The sequence below is a fragment of the Toxotes jaculatrix genome, chromosome 11 (genome assembly GCF_017976425.1).
Source record: "Toxotes jaculatrix isolate fToxJac2 chromosome 11, fToxJac2.pri, whole genome shotgun sequence".
NCBI classification, from domain to species: domain Eukaryota; kingdom Metazoa; phylum Chordata; class Actinopteri; family Toxotidae; genus Toxotes; species Toxotes jaculatrix.
This window is the reverse complement of record NC_054404.1, coordinates 493263-506007: the sequence shown is the minus strand read 5'-3', so window position 1 is coordinate 506007 and position 12745 is coordinate 493263. Positions and strand designations below refer to the sequence as shown.

Sequence of the window (12745 nt, the reverse complement as noted above, 5' to 3'; positions counted from 1 at the left end):
ACCGTTTTCATCCGCTGCTTCATCTGCTGCATCACGTGAGGCTGATTAATGCGACGCTGCACGAAGAGAAGTCACAGGAGAATAAGATGAAGATTTTCACAGTCAGCGTTATGTTAGCTTTATTTTGAAATCAGCGTCACATGAAAATACTGTTGCTGGCTTTTATTGTGAAGCAGCACAGACAGGATCAGAGAACTGTGTGTGTGTGTGTGTGGTCATTTTCATTCACTAACTTTGGCTGATCTGAAAACAGATGCAGCTTATTTTCAGTTGATCAGTCGATCAGTGGCCTTGAACTGGATCAATGTGTGGACGATCTCGTCTCCGTTCAGACCACATGGACAGACAGATGCTGTGAACCTGAGGACGTGTTCAGTGTCATGTGATTCTGACCAAACTGAACTGAAACATCTAGAAAAACAAACTATTTTCCATCATCTTATCGTCATCACAGCGTCGCTGAGCCGCCATCACGATGACTCGCCTGTTACACGGCCTCAGGACACAACATGCTCCAGGACGCCCTGACGAATCAGCTGCTCACATTTCCACCGCGGCAGGAAGTGCTGAGGACAGAGAGACAGAGGCTGACATGAGGACTTCCTGTGAAGATGCTGTGCATCCACAGTCTGAATCCAGACCTCCATAGTGTGACATGTTCACTGTCGTCACGTCTCTGTGAGACTGAGGCAACATGTGGGAACATCTGGGCTTGTACACACAGAACCCAGAAGACCTGAACCTGAATCTGAACCTGCGGCCACAGGCGGTTTTACAAAGACCTGCATGGCTCTGGAGCTTCAGTGAAGGAGACGTTTGGTTTGATGGGCAGCTCAGTGAAGTGAGAGGGTGAATGAATCTGATCCACACTGAGGGAAACGTTCCCCGTTCTCACCTGACTGTTCTTCTTCAGCAGAATCACGGTTCCATCATCGATTTCGAACTCTCCGTGGTCCTTCAGACACCTCACCTGAAAGCACAGACATGATTGGTGTCAGCCCTGAGGTCAGACTGCAGCTGGAGGTCAAAGGTCAAACAGCCAGAGCATCTCACCTCGATGTAAAGACTCTTTGGAGGCTTCATGTCCTGAGTGATGTCCAGACCTTCCCCTCCCCCCAGAGAACGCATGAAGGAGGCCAGAGACTTTTTATACTGACTGAACCACTGCACCTGAGACAGAGGACGCACACAGGTGTCATCACACAGGTCATCACATAAAACACGACCCACAACCAGTGAGTCCAGCTGACCCGCAGGAGCCTGATCAAAAACAGCAGTCATCAGCTTTAATCACGTCCATGAAGAAGCCGAGCTCGTGACACCTCGACTCCGCAGCCCCGGAGTGAAACAGCTCTCACCTCCTCCGCACACATGTGGAAGCGAACGTTGGCGGGCAGCACGCTGCCGTACTCCCACCGCAGAGCTCGGATCCTCAGCAGGCGGTCGTACCTGGCCCCACAGAAACACACGGGTTAACACGTCAGCGTGACGTCCACATGACGTCATGTGGACGTCACGCTGAGAGGAGCAGAGAGAACACGCATCGTTTCGGTTTCAGCAGCTTTTCCTGGGTAAATGTGTGGGGACGTTAAAGCGTCTCGGTCTGGACCACAGTGGAGGACGGACGGACTGACAGTAACTGACTGCTGGTCACACGGCGTACAGGTGAGAAGGTGTGCCAGGTGCTTACAGGTAGGCAGTGACGCAGCGCTGGTTCCTCAGCAGGCAGCAGTGCCGCAGTTTGATGGAGGGAATCAGCTGAGCTCGACCCTCAGTCTTCGCCTCGTTGCTGAAACACACAGAGACATCGGATGAGTCCAATCCAAAGGTTCAGCTGCTGATTAATCGATTAATCACTTCGTCTATAAAATGACGTTTTCAAACGTCTCGTTCTGCTGTAGCGTTTTAAATAATGTGAAACAGAAAAGCTGCTTTATCTTCCACCTTTAAACCTGCTCTTCCTTCTGTCTCTGCTGTTTTACCATTAACGCTGAGAGACTGACAGACAGCCGCTGTGTGAGAGCTTCCGCTGCCAAACCCACACAATGAAAATATCCAAACTTTTAGCTGAGCTGTTCACTGAAATGAAAGAAGACAGTAAAATGTGTCTCACACGTCGTTCTGGTTCTGTTCGTACAGAGCCTCCATCTCCTGCAGGACCTGCCGGAGTCCGTCCTCCTGAAGACCAGACACAAAGCCCGACTTTATAGAGCCACACTCAGCATAGCGTAAACTGAATCAGCCCGGACTCCACCACAAACTCTGCTGTTTCTGTTGGCTTCTTCTCGGTGCTGAGCTCTGGGTTAGAACATGACTTCACACAGAAAACGTGACACCACCGAACAGAACTGGGTGAAATATATTCAAAGTGGATGCTGCTGCTTTGCTACGTCGATCACTGTAGTAACGACTGCTTGGTTCATTAAATCGGATCCGAAGTGTAAGAAAGCTTCTAACCTGTTTAAATATCTGCTAGTGTTGTTTCTAAGACGCGCGGATTTCTGTAATAAGCAACAGGATTTAAAAACAGGATACATTAGCCATTAGCCTCCGGTCCGGCACTACAGAGGCTAATGGAACGTAGCCGGGGTTACTCACGTTAAACGCGGGCAGCTGTCCGTCGCTCATCCGGTGAAGTTCTCTGATTAACTCGATGGCTTTCTCACAGAACATCCTGAGGCGATAAAACAGAAACACGGAGCATAAAAACAGCGATTTAATTCTTTATTCCACCGTTAAAACCTCGGACTGACGCTGGAGGAGGAGGATAGCGCCGTTTCGCGGTAAAACCAAAGTTTGGTATTATGATCACGTGATCTGATGACGTAACGCTCCGGATGCCGGTTTGGGACAAACATCATTCAGCGAAACGAGTCGTCGCCGCTGAACATGTTTTAACAGTTAAATTTAACACAGTCATGTTGTGAAGTCGCTTCATCTCCCGCAGACTGAGAGGTGAGCGCGTGGATTCTGTTTATGTTGATAATTATGAAGGTAAACAAGACGTTTATCACTGAACATCAACGTGTTTATCCCTCGGTGTGATTTCCGTTTAGCGAACAGCGCGACACCGACTAAAAATAAACCCGTCAGACAGCTTCCAGTGGCGGCAGAGAGCCACCAGAGGCCGGTACGAGCTCTGTTAGCGACTCTGTTTGTTGTTATGAAAGACTTATAAAAAGTGGGATACTGTGGTTCTTTAACGTCGCTTCTTAGTGAACCGGATTAGCCGATTAGCTTTGCTGCTAACTTCGTTGCTTCATTTAATGCTTCGTTCACGTTCTACAGGAAAAACCAGCTCCTCCCAGAAAACGAGGCTCTCGTCAAGTTTGAAATGGTAAACTTTTACTTCTGGGGCGTTTGGGTTTTCTTCTCCTGGAGAACCGGCTTTAGTCCGGAGCTGAAATAATCAGACTGGGGCAATGTTCAAATAAAATCTAATCAGCAGAATTGTCTGAAGCAGAATTTTCTTTCACTTCTTGTTATAGTGTCAAATTTCTGCTGCTGTTGTTTGGTTCGTTTTGTTGTTATTTACACCTGAAAACAGGGCATAGTGAGTGAATGAACAGACTGTTTACCATTTAGTTCTTGGACTAATCTTACGACGTGCATTTGAAGGCAACGTGCGCCGTGAACCGGTTTTGTTTTGGTTGTCGTTGCTCCGACGCTCCCCAGAGGCCTTGGACGCAGCACAGTGAGACCACGTGATTGTGTTCCTGTCCTGTGATTGGTTGCGACAGCTCGGTGCGGATCAGCTGCTCTCTGCGGGTGATAGTGCGGAGCGACGGACAGTTGGAGGTACAGCCGGGATTCGGTTCAGTCCTCACCGGCTCCCACCGCTCCTTTACCCGGCAGGATAACGTCCTCCTCCCCGGTCACAGGCCCAGAGTAACGGCTGATCTCTCTGTCGGTTTCCCGTGGTTCATACTTGTCTCTGTAACGTTTCCAGTGATGCGAAAGCGGAATAACTCGCTGACTGCGGAGCCTGACAACAGGACCACCGGCACTCTGCTGGACAGCGACCCGGACCTGAAGCAGCGTCCCGGCAGAGGAGTAGCGAGGCCCGCAGCCGGCGGCCGGCAGGGCCCGGCAGACGAGCGGAGCATGGCGAAGCCATTCAGGAGGTAAGACCGGGAACCGGGACAGGTGTGTTCGCACCTGGACTGACAGTTTTTACCTTTTTATTAACGTGAAATAAGAATAAAACGAAGGAAGCATCAAAGAAAAAGCAGTTTAGAGAAAAGGTGAATAATCTGCTGATGTTGAGTCAGAGAGTTTGAAGAGATTCAGAGAAGGTTTCAGCTTATTCACAGGAACAACGTTGGAATTACTGTGTTACTGAGATTCATCCGTCAGGTCAGACACTGAAAAATACAACTGCAAAAAATTCAATTAAGAATTTAATACAAGAAGTCCTAATAACGTAACGTGAGCTTTATACAACAACATAATGAAAATGTCTTTACAAGAAATAAAGTAAAATTCATTACAAACTAATAATATAAAAAATGAAAAAATCAAATGAACTGGTGTCAGCACGTTCGAGAACATTCCAAAATAAAAAAAAAATAAAATAAAATCTGAGAAATGAGTAAAATCATCTTTAAAGTCTTTGCCTCGGGTGTAATCGGTCAGAGGCTGATGGACGAGCTGCAGGTGCCGAAGATGAAAATCACTCAGTCTCAGGATTTTATGCAGATTTTTTTTAAACACACAGTTTAACACCTTCATCAAACACCAGCTCAGACCAGTCTGTCAGACTCTGGGCTGATGAGGCTCCTGGTGACTGGTCTGACTGGTTTCAGTGAGACTGACGGGCTGGTCAGACTGGAAGCTGCAGCTCAACCCCCCCCCCCCCCCCCCCACCCCCCCCACCCCCCCCACCCCAGCATCAGCTCCTAACTGACGACTGCAGAGCTGATCAGCTTCAGCTATTGATCTGATATGAATGAATATTGATCTGGGAGAGTAATAAACAATAATCATTAGCGGCAGCCCTGACAGCGTGGTGACTACAGGGTCCGTGAAGGCACCATCAGAGGTCAGATGGTCAGCAGGAAGTTAACTAACGTGACTGTGCCGAGCCTCAGCTTTTATGTGAGCAGCTGTTCCGAGCAGTTTCCCTGTAAGTTCCACCTGTGAATGATCTGCTGTGCGTCCTGTCAGGTGAACTCTCCTCCCTCAGTCTAATCCTCATTAGCGCGTCTCTGCGGATTACAGCCCAGCAGGAAGTCGACCTGAGCGCCCACAGCAGCCTGCGGACAGAGGTCACCGCGGTGACCGCGCCCTGCACGATCCGCAGCCTCCATCAGTAATAATCAATAATCACGTTATTCAGTCATCAGCTTTTAAAGCAAATCTGAGCCAACGGCACGTCATTAACATCACTCATCAAATTATTCACACAGACCTCCCAGCATGCATTGCATTAAGGTTAAAATCCCTCAGAAATGCTTCTTTTTTTCCTGATATGAGAAAAATGAGCCGATGGGGGCAGAGTCACGTGGTCTCTGACGTCATTCTGATCTTCCCGCCCCTGCTGACAGAGTCCGGCAGCAGGTCACGTCTGTCCACCGAGAGCCACGCCCACCCCGCCGCAGGACCGGGCGCACCTGCATGAGCCCGGTCCCACAGTCGGACGTGAACCACGCTGAGCTGATCTGTGAAGGTGAAAGTCGTGAAACTGAAAAGACAGAAGAAGAGAAACAGCGGAATGTTCCTTTAAAACGCTGCAGTCAGTTCGAGCTCGTTTAACGAGAGGTGAACTCTAAAATTAGATCTCCATCATGTGGAGGAGGAGGAGTGAGTCCACAGCCTGTTCCCACAGTTCAGTCTCATTTTCAGGCTCGGGTCTCTGTTCAGACGTCTGCGCTGACAGGAAGTGACTGACGGGCTCAGGTCACGGGTTTGATTCCTGCATCGCTGAGTGTCGTCACTTCTTTCAAGTCGAAGACTGAAAGAGGAAGTGTCTGAGTCAGCGTCTCAGAACTCAGATGACTCTCAGTAACCTTCTCACTCACTAAATCTCTGACCTTTCACCTCTGATGACACTTTGTCTTCAAGGGGACAGGAGACCTGTTGTCCTGGCGTCCACAGCCCTGGCGACTTCAGACACGAATCATTTTTATGTTGAAAGAGAAAATAAGGAAAGTAAAAACAGATTTGATCAGAAAATCGGTTTAATATCACGTCTGCAGATCTGGATTTATAATCAGATTAATACCACAGATTTTTCAGAGGAAGCTGTGGTTACAGCAGCGTCTCGTCTTTATGAGAAGTCTGTCTCAGGTTTAGGAGACCTGTCTACATGATGCTGGGGTCTGTGTGTCTCACCTGTGACCAGGTCACTGCCGTGTTCTCAGGTTTCCTGCTGTAACCTGAGTTCTGGCGTTGATGTAAACAGGAGCTTAGTGTGGCTGCAGAGGTGAACGGATGCACAGGGTCTCCCGCTCAGACCGAGTGGTCACAGGTGAGGGGCTGATGGGAAGGAACCTGAGAAGGTTCGTCTGAGAATACAAACAGGAAACAGGCACATGAAGCTGATGCTGCTCCACCAGAGTCTCTACACACTGAGCCAATGGTCTGTCAATATGATGATCAATACACACACACACGCGCACACACACACACACACACACACACACACGCACACACACACGCGTTCCTCATCTCTCTCTGGGTTTCTGACTTTTCGTTGAGACGTTTGAAGACGTCCCCTCACACTGCCTCCATCTCATCGACCAATCGGTTCATTCAAAAATAATCAGGTGCCTGTTACAGACAGGAAGCTTCAGTCCTACGCTGTCTCACACACACACACACACAGACACACACCAACCCCCACCTCTCTGCGGTGGGTTCACCTCTGGTTGACCTTGAGGTTGCAGCACTCAGTGTGACACCAGCTAATAAAACTGCTGCTGCAGCTGAAGGCATGAAGACATAGGACTGACCGGCCTGAGAGAGCTGCAGCAACACACACACACACACACACACACACACACAATGCTGCAGTGTGTGTGTGTTAATCTCCATGAAGTTCATCATCTGTGGAAACTGAACCCAGATCAGACCTGAAACACTGAGGCTTTAATAACGTGGGAGGAGCCTGGACACAGGTCGCTGATTTCACGGTTTAATCTGACAGCTCAACGGGATCAGGAGCATGAATCCATCGTGTAAAGCGTGTTTCAGTGGTCTTTAACATGGAGACGTTTCAGGCTGAAGGTCCTGCAGATGGACTCTGAAAATAAATAATTCAGATCCACAGACCTGCTGGATCCTGTAACAGTCTGTCATGTCTGGATATGTACAGTCCTTTGTAGGATGGGCAGCTGTTGAGAATGTGGGCTACTGACTCCAGGTGTTGAGGGGTTTCATGCATTATACAGAAGGGGGAGTGGGCAGAGGGGAACCACAGAGACAGGTTGTATTTTGTTGGAAGAACCTGCAGACGAGCCTTCACACAGAAAATGAGGATCTCATCACTGATGGCAGCATTGCTGTATATGGTGTGTGATACAGAGTGGTCAGCACAGGCCAGTCCAGCCAGCTTTCCCTGAAGCTTCAGGCTGCACCAGTACTCCATGTTGCGATCCCTTTGGATGGACAGTAGGGTTTGCCGTGATGTTTTAGGCAGCAGGAGATGGGTGGTGTTGTTGTGATGCAGCTTGGCTTGCACTGTGATCGTCACGTCGTCCACCACTGCATCAGTGACCTCTACTGGTTGAAGGTGGGAGAACCAATTCAGTTCTGTGCCTGTCCTCCAGCACAAGTCATTGAGATCAGGCCAGTCCGATGACACCCCGAAACCTTGTGCCCTGGTATCCAGCTTTCCACTGTTCTTCCTCCTGAAGCCCAGAAAGTTGTCCTGCCCCCTGCCTGCACGGGGTATCTTCCGTTTTGTGAAGTCCAGCAGCAGTGATTCTCTGGCCAGTTGTCTCACGCTGGTATCATCAGAGTTTAGCATGTTGATGAGGTGTGACTGCCGTGCAGCTGTGTACTCCCACATACAGTTTGGAACACCCAGCCCACCATCTTGTTTTTTCTGGAAGATGAAGCATCTTGTGGAGTGTGTGTTGAGACACAGCCATTTCCTCACCACTTGCACAGTTTTGCTGTTCATTCTGTGCAGGTTTTTTTGTGGGATGTGGACATTTGCAAATAGGTGTTGGATTTTGGCTAATGCTATGTCTCTGATTGCCTGTACTTTCAGAGTTACTGGGAGAGGTGAAGCATCAATCAGATCCAGTCTGCTTATGAACTGCTGAACCATATCATTCACCTGCTGACTCCAGTCTCCAGCGATGTTAATTTTATGTCCTAGGTAGTTGTAGGCTTCATGTCTGGCATACACTTGGAGTGGCTGGTCCAAGATGGTGAAGGAAGGAGGTCGGTCGGTCTTGGCTCTGTACCAGCGGTTTCCTCCACTTCTCCTCTCCCAAAACACTGCACATTTGCTCTGTTTAACCTGTAGGCCAGACCAGGTTAGGAAGCTGTCGGTGCAGGCCAGCATGCTTTTAATTACTCCTTCATCACGGGATGCGATGACCACATCGTCAGCATAGCCCTGGACTGGATTTGGTGAAAGCACTTGTGGTGGGGCGTGTGTACATAACCATTTTAACCACTGATTAATGGCAATGATAAAATTTACACACACACACACACTCTCACACACACACACACACACTCACACACACACACACACACACACACACACACACACACACACACACACACACACACACTCACACACACACACACACACTCACACACACACTCTCACACACTCTCACACACTCTCACACACACACACACACACGCACACACAGAGTAGCTCTGTGAACCTGCAGCAGAAAGTGAATGACAGATTAAAGCTGCAGACACTGAGGAGAGAACACATTAAACTGACTGATGAAGTGATGACTGAATATAAACATGAATAAATAATAAACCGTCCTGTGGACGTTGTCTTCAGGTTGGGTCTGGTGGGGAAGCTGAAGAGGATGATGATGTGGCTGCTCGTTGTCTACGTCTCCATCCCCTTCATCATCAAGCTCTGTCCGTCCATCCAGGCCAAACTCGTCTTCCTCAACTTCGGTGAGTGTCAAACTTTCCACAGCTGCTCGTGTGAGACCTGAGGGAGGGCTGAGTGGCAGCAGGTGTGATGACAGCAGCCAGCAGTCATGTGACCTGTCACTGACATTTGGCCCCTCCCCCCTAGTGAGGATGCCGTACTTCATCGACCTGAAGCAGCCCCTGGACCAGGGATTGAACCACACACACAACTTCTACATGGAGCCTGAAGCTGGACTCAAGATCGGAGTCTGGTGAGAGATACACACGCATGCACACGCACGCACACACACACACACACTCACACACACACTCTCACACACACACTCTCACACACACATGCACACACACACACACACACACTCACACACACACTCTCACACACACACGCACAAACACACACAAGAGGCTGTGACATCACAGACAGGCTCAGGTGTCCTGTGGGCGGAGCCTGTGACGCAGGTTTACAGGCAGACCAGTGTCCTGGTTCTGTCAGGTACCTGCTTCAGTGCTCAGGTGTTGATTCAGCTGTGATGACTCAGAGTCAGACGGGGTTCTGATTCGTTCGTGTGCAGACAGGTGTTGTTTGACTGAACTGATTCCATCTGAACAGACTTTACACAGACAGGTGTTTCCAGGTGTGAACCCTGAACCAGGTCTTTCCCGCCCTGATCTTGTCCTGATGAGCTTCAGTGTCAGTGTGTTTACGTCTGTATCCTGGATACCAGGCTTTACCTGGTCCTGATCACAGACACACACCTGCGGTCTGAGCCGCTTTAAATGAAGCCTCTCTGCACCTCAGAAACCCACACAGTGTGTGTGTGTGTGTGTGATTCCTGTGTCTGTGTGTGTGTGTGTGTGATTCCTGTGTCTGTGTGTGTGTGTGTGTGTTTCAGGCACACAGTTCCTGCTCAGATGTGGAGAGAAGCTCAGGAGAAAGGAGGCGACTGGTACGACTCCACATTAAGCTCCACCCACCCTGTCATTCTCTATCTCCATGGAAACGCAGGAACAAGGTGACCCACACACACACACACACACACCTGAGTCAGTCACTTAGTGTCATATGTGACCTTTGACCTTTCTGTTGTGTTTGTTTTTGTGTGCAGAGGAGGAGACCACAGAGTTCAGCTGTACAAGGTAAACACACACACACACACACAGACACACACACACACAAAGACACACACAGACAGACACACACACACACAGACACACACAGACAGACACACACACACACACAGACAGACACACACACACACACACACAAAGACACAGACAGACACACACACACACACAGACACACACACACACACGCACACACAGACACACACACAAAGACACAGACAGACACACACACACACACACAGACACACACACACACACACACACACAGACACACACAGACAGACACACACACAGACACACACACACAAAGACACACACAGACAGACACACACACAGACAGACACACACACAGACACACACACACACACAGACACACACAGACACACACAGACACACGCACACACAGACACACACACAAAGACACACACAGACAGACACACACACAGACAGACACACACAGACAGACACACACACACAGACAGACACACACACACACACAGACACACACACACACACTTTCCTCGTCAGCTCACGGTGTCACGTTAACACCTGCTGCAAACCTGCAGACTGATGAACACATGAATTCATTCATTTACTAACAGAACAATAATGTACAGTATTGTGACGCTGACCTTTCTGCACCTTTTGGTTGAATCTGAATTCTTTCGTCCTGACAAATTAAAAACACAAGCTCACGTGTCTCTTGGTTGGATCAGTTCACACAACATCAGAGACCAGAGACACGAGACACCAGAGACCAGACACCAGAGACCAGACACCAGAGACACGAGACACCAGAGACCAGAGACCAGAGACGAGACACAGACGAGCTCCTAAAACAAACAGCTGTTAATAAGCAGTAATTAACTGTAATAACAAGGAACCATAACGACACTGAGACACAGGAGTCTGTCCCCAGATCAGACCAGGACACACGTCCCACACTGATTTCAGCATCAGTACCTCTGTAGTTTGCAGTGTTCACCAGCAGAGGTCAGCTGACCTGACTCCTCTCTGCCTGTCTTCCTTCAGGTCCTCAGTTCATTAGGCTACCATGTTGTGACGTTTGACTACAGAGGTGAGAAACATCAGCACATTTACATATGAAGGCTGCTGCCTTTAATACAGCTGAGAGACCTGAGTGTGTGTGTGTGTGTGTGTCTGTGTGTGTCTGTGTGTGTGTGTGTGTGTGTCTGTGTGTCTGTCTGTGTGTGTGTGTGTGTGTGTGTGTGTGTCTGTCTGTCTCTGTGTGTGTGTCTGTGTGTGTCTGTGTGTGTGTGTGTGTGTCTGTGTGTGTGTCTGTGTGTGTGTGTGTGTGTGTGTGTCTGTGTATGTGTGTGTGTGTGTCTGTGTGTCTGTCTGTGTGTGTGTGTGTGTGTGTCTGTGTGTGTCTGTGTGTGTGTGTCTGTGTGTGTGTCTGTGTGTGTCTGTGTGTGTGTGTCTGTGTGTGTGTGTGTGTGTGTGTGTGTGTGTGTGTCTGTGTGTGTCTGTGTGTGTGTGTGTGTGTGTCTGTGTGTGTCTGTGTGTGTGTCTGTGTGTGTCTGTGTGTGTGTGTGTGTGTGTCTGTGTGTGCCTGTGTGTGTCTGTGTGTGTGTGTGTGTGTGTGTCTGTGTGTCTGTCTATGTGTGTGTGTGTGTGTGTGTGTGTGTCTGTCTCTGTGTGTGTGTGTGTGTGTGTGTGTCTGTGTGTGTGTCTGTGTGTGTGTGTGTGTGTGTGTCTGTGTGTGTGTGTGTGTGTGTGTGTGTGTGTGTCTGTGTGTGTCTGTGTGTGTCTGTGTGTGTGTCTGTGTGTCTGTCTGTGTGTGTGTGTGTGTGTGTGTGTGTGTCTGTCTGTCTCTGTGTGTGTGTCTGTGTGTGTGTGTGTGTGTCTGTGTGTGTGTCTGTGTGTGTGTGTGTGTGTGTGTGTCTGTGTATGTGTGTGTGTGTGTCTGTGTGTCTGTCTGTGTGTGTGTGTGTGTGTGTCTGTGTGTGTCTGTGTGTGTGTGTCTGTGTGTGTGTCTGTGTGTGTCTGTGTGTGTGTGTCTGTGTGTGTGTGTGTGTGTGTGTCTGTGTGTGTGTGTCTGTGTGTGTCTGTGTGTGTGTGTGTGTGTGTCTGTGTGTGTCTGTGTGTGTGTGTGTGTGTGTCTGTGTGTGTCTGTGTGTGTGTGTGTGTGTGCCTGTGTGTGTCTGTGTGTGTCTGTGTGTGTGTGTGTGTGTGTGTCTGTGTGTCTGTCTATGTGTGTGTGTGTGTGTGTGTGTGTGTCTGTCTCTGTGTGTGTGTCTGTGTGTGTCTGTGTGTGTGTGTCTGTGTGTGTGTCTGTGTGTGTGTGTGTGTGTGTGTGTGTGTGTGTGTGTCTGTGTGTGTCTGTGTGTGTCTGTGTGTGTGTCTGTGTGTCTGTCTGTGTGTGTGTGTGTGTGTGTGTGTCTGTGTGTGTGTCTGTGTGTGTGTGTGTGTGTCTGTCTGTCTCTGTGTGTGTGTGTGTGTGTGTGTCTGTGTGTGTGTGTGTGTGTGTGTGTCTGTCTCTGTGTGTGTGTGTCTGTCTGTGTGTGTGTGTGTGTGT

The 12745-nt window shown here is 49.2% G+C and overlaps 2 protein-coding genes across 6 annotated transcripts in view; one reads left to right on the top strand and one right to left on the bottom strand.

Moving 5' to 3' along the window:
* Nucleotides 1-77: 77 nt before the first annotated feature.
* On the bottom strand, nucleotides 78-2846 carry gins1 (GINS complex subunit 1 (Psf1 homolog)). Its single transcript, XM_041049668.1, has 7 exons — nucleotides 2599-2846; nucleotides 2114-2178; nucleotides 1691-1789; nucleotides 1359-1449; nucleotides 1054-1170; nucleotides 896-970; nucleotides 78-566 (listed from the first exon to the last, which is right to left on the bottom strand). Exons 1-7 carry the CDS (start codon nucleotides 2671-2673, stop codon nucleotides 498-500), a joined length of 591 nt encoding a protein of 196 aa, XP_040905602.1. The 5' UTR covers nucleotides 2674-2846; the 3' UTR covers nucleotides 78-497.
* Nucleotides 2835-12745, top strand: part of abhd12 (abhydrolase domain containing 12, lysophospholipase) — a 12995-nt gene continuing 3084 nt past the window's right edge. For 4 of the 5 annotated variants that reach the window (XM_041049663.1, XM_041049660.1, XM_041049659.1 and 1 more), the window contains exons 1-7: nucleotides 2835-2955; nucleotides 3950-4124; nucleotides 8981-9102; nucleotides 9227-9332; nucleotides 9975-10094; nucleotides 10188-10218; nucleotides 11239-11284. In XM_041049663.1, coding sequence (XP_040905597.1) covers nucleotides 3952-4124; nucleotides 8981-9102; nucleotides 9227-9332; nucleotides 9975-10094; nucleotides 10188-10218; nucleotides 11239-11284 — 598 coding nt within the window. In that variant the 5' untranslated portion in view covers nucleotides 2835-2955; nucleotides 3950-3951. Of the gene's footprint in view, nucleotides 2995-3949; nucleotides 4125-8980; nucleotides 9103-9226; nucleotides 9333-9974; nucleotides 10095-10187; nucleotides 10219-11238; nucleotides 11285-12745 lie in introns of all 5 variants that reach the window. The other variant, XM_041049662.1, reaches the window with a different exon arrangement.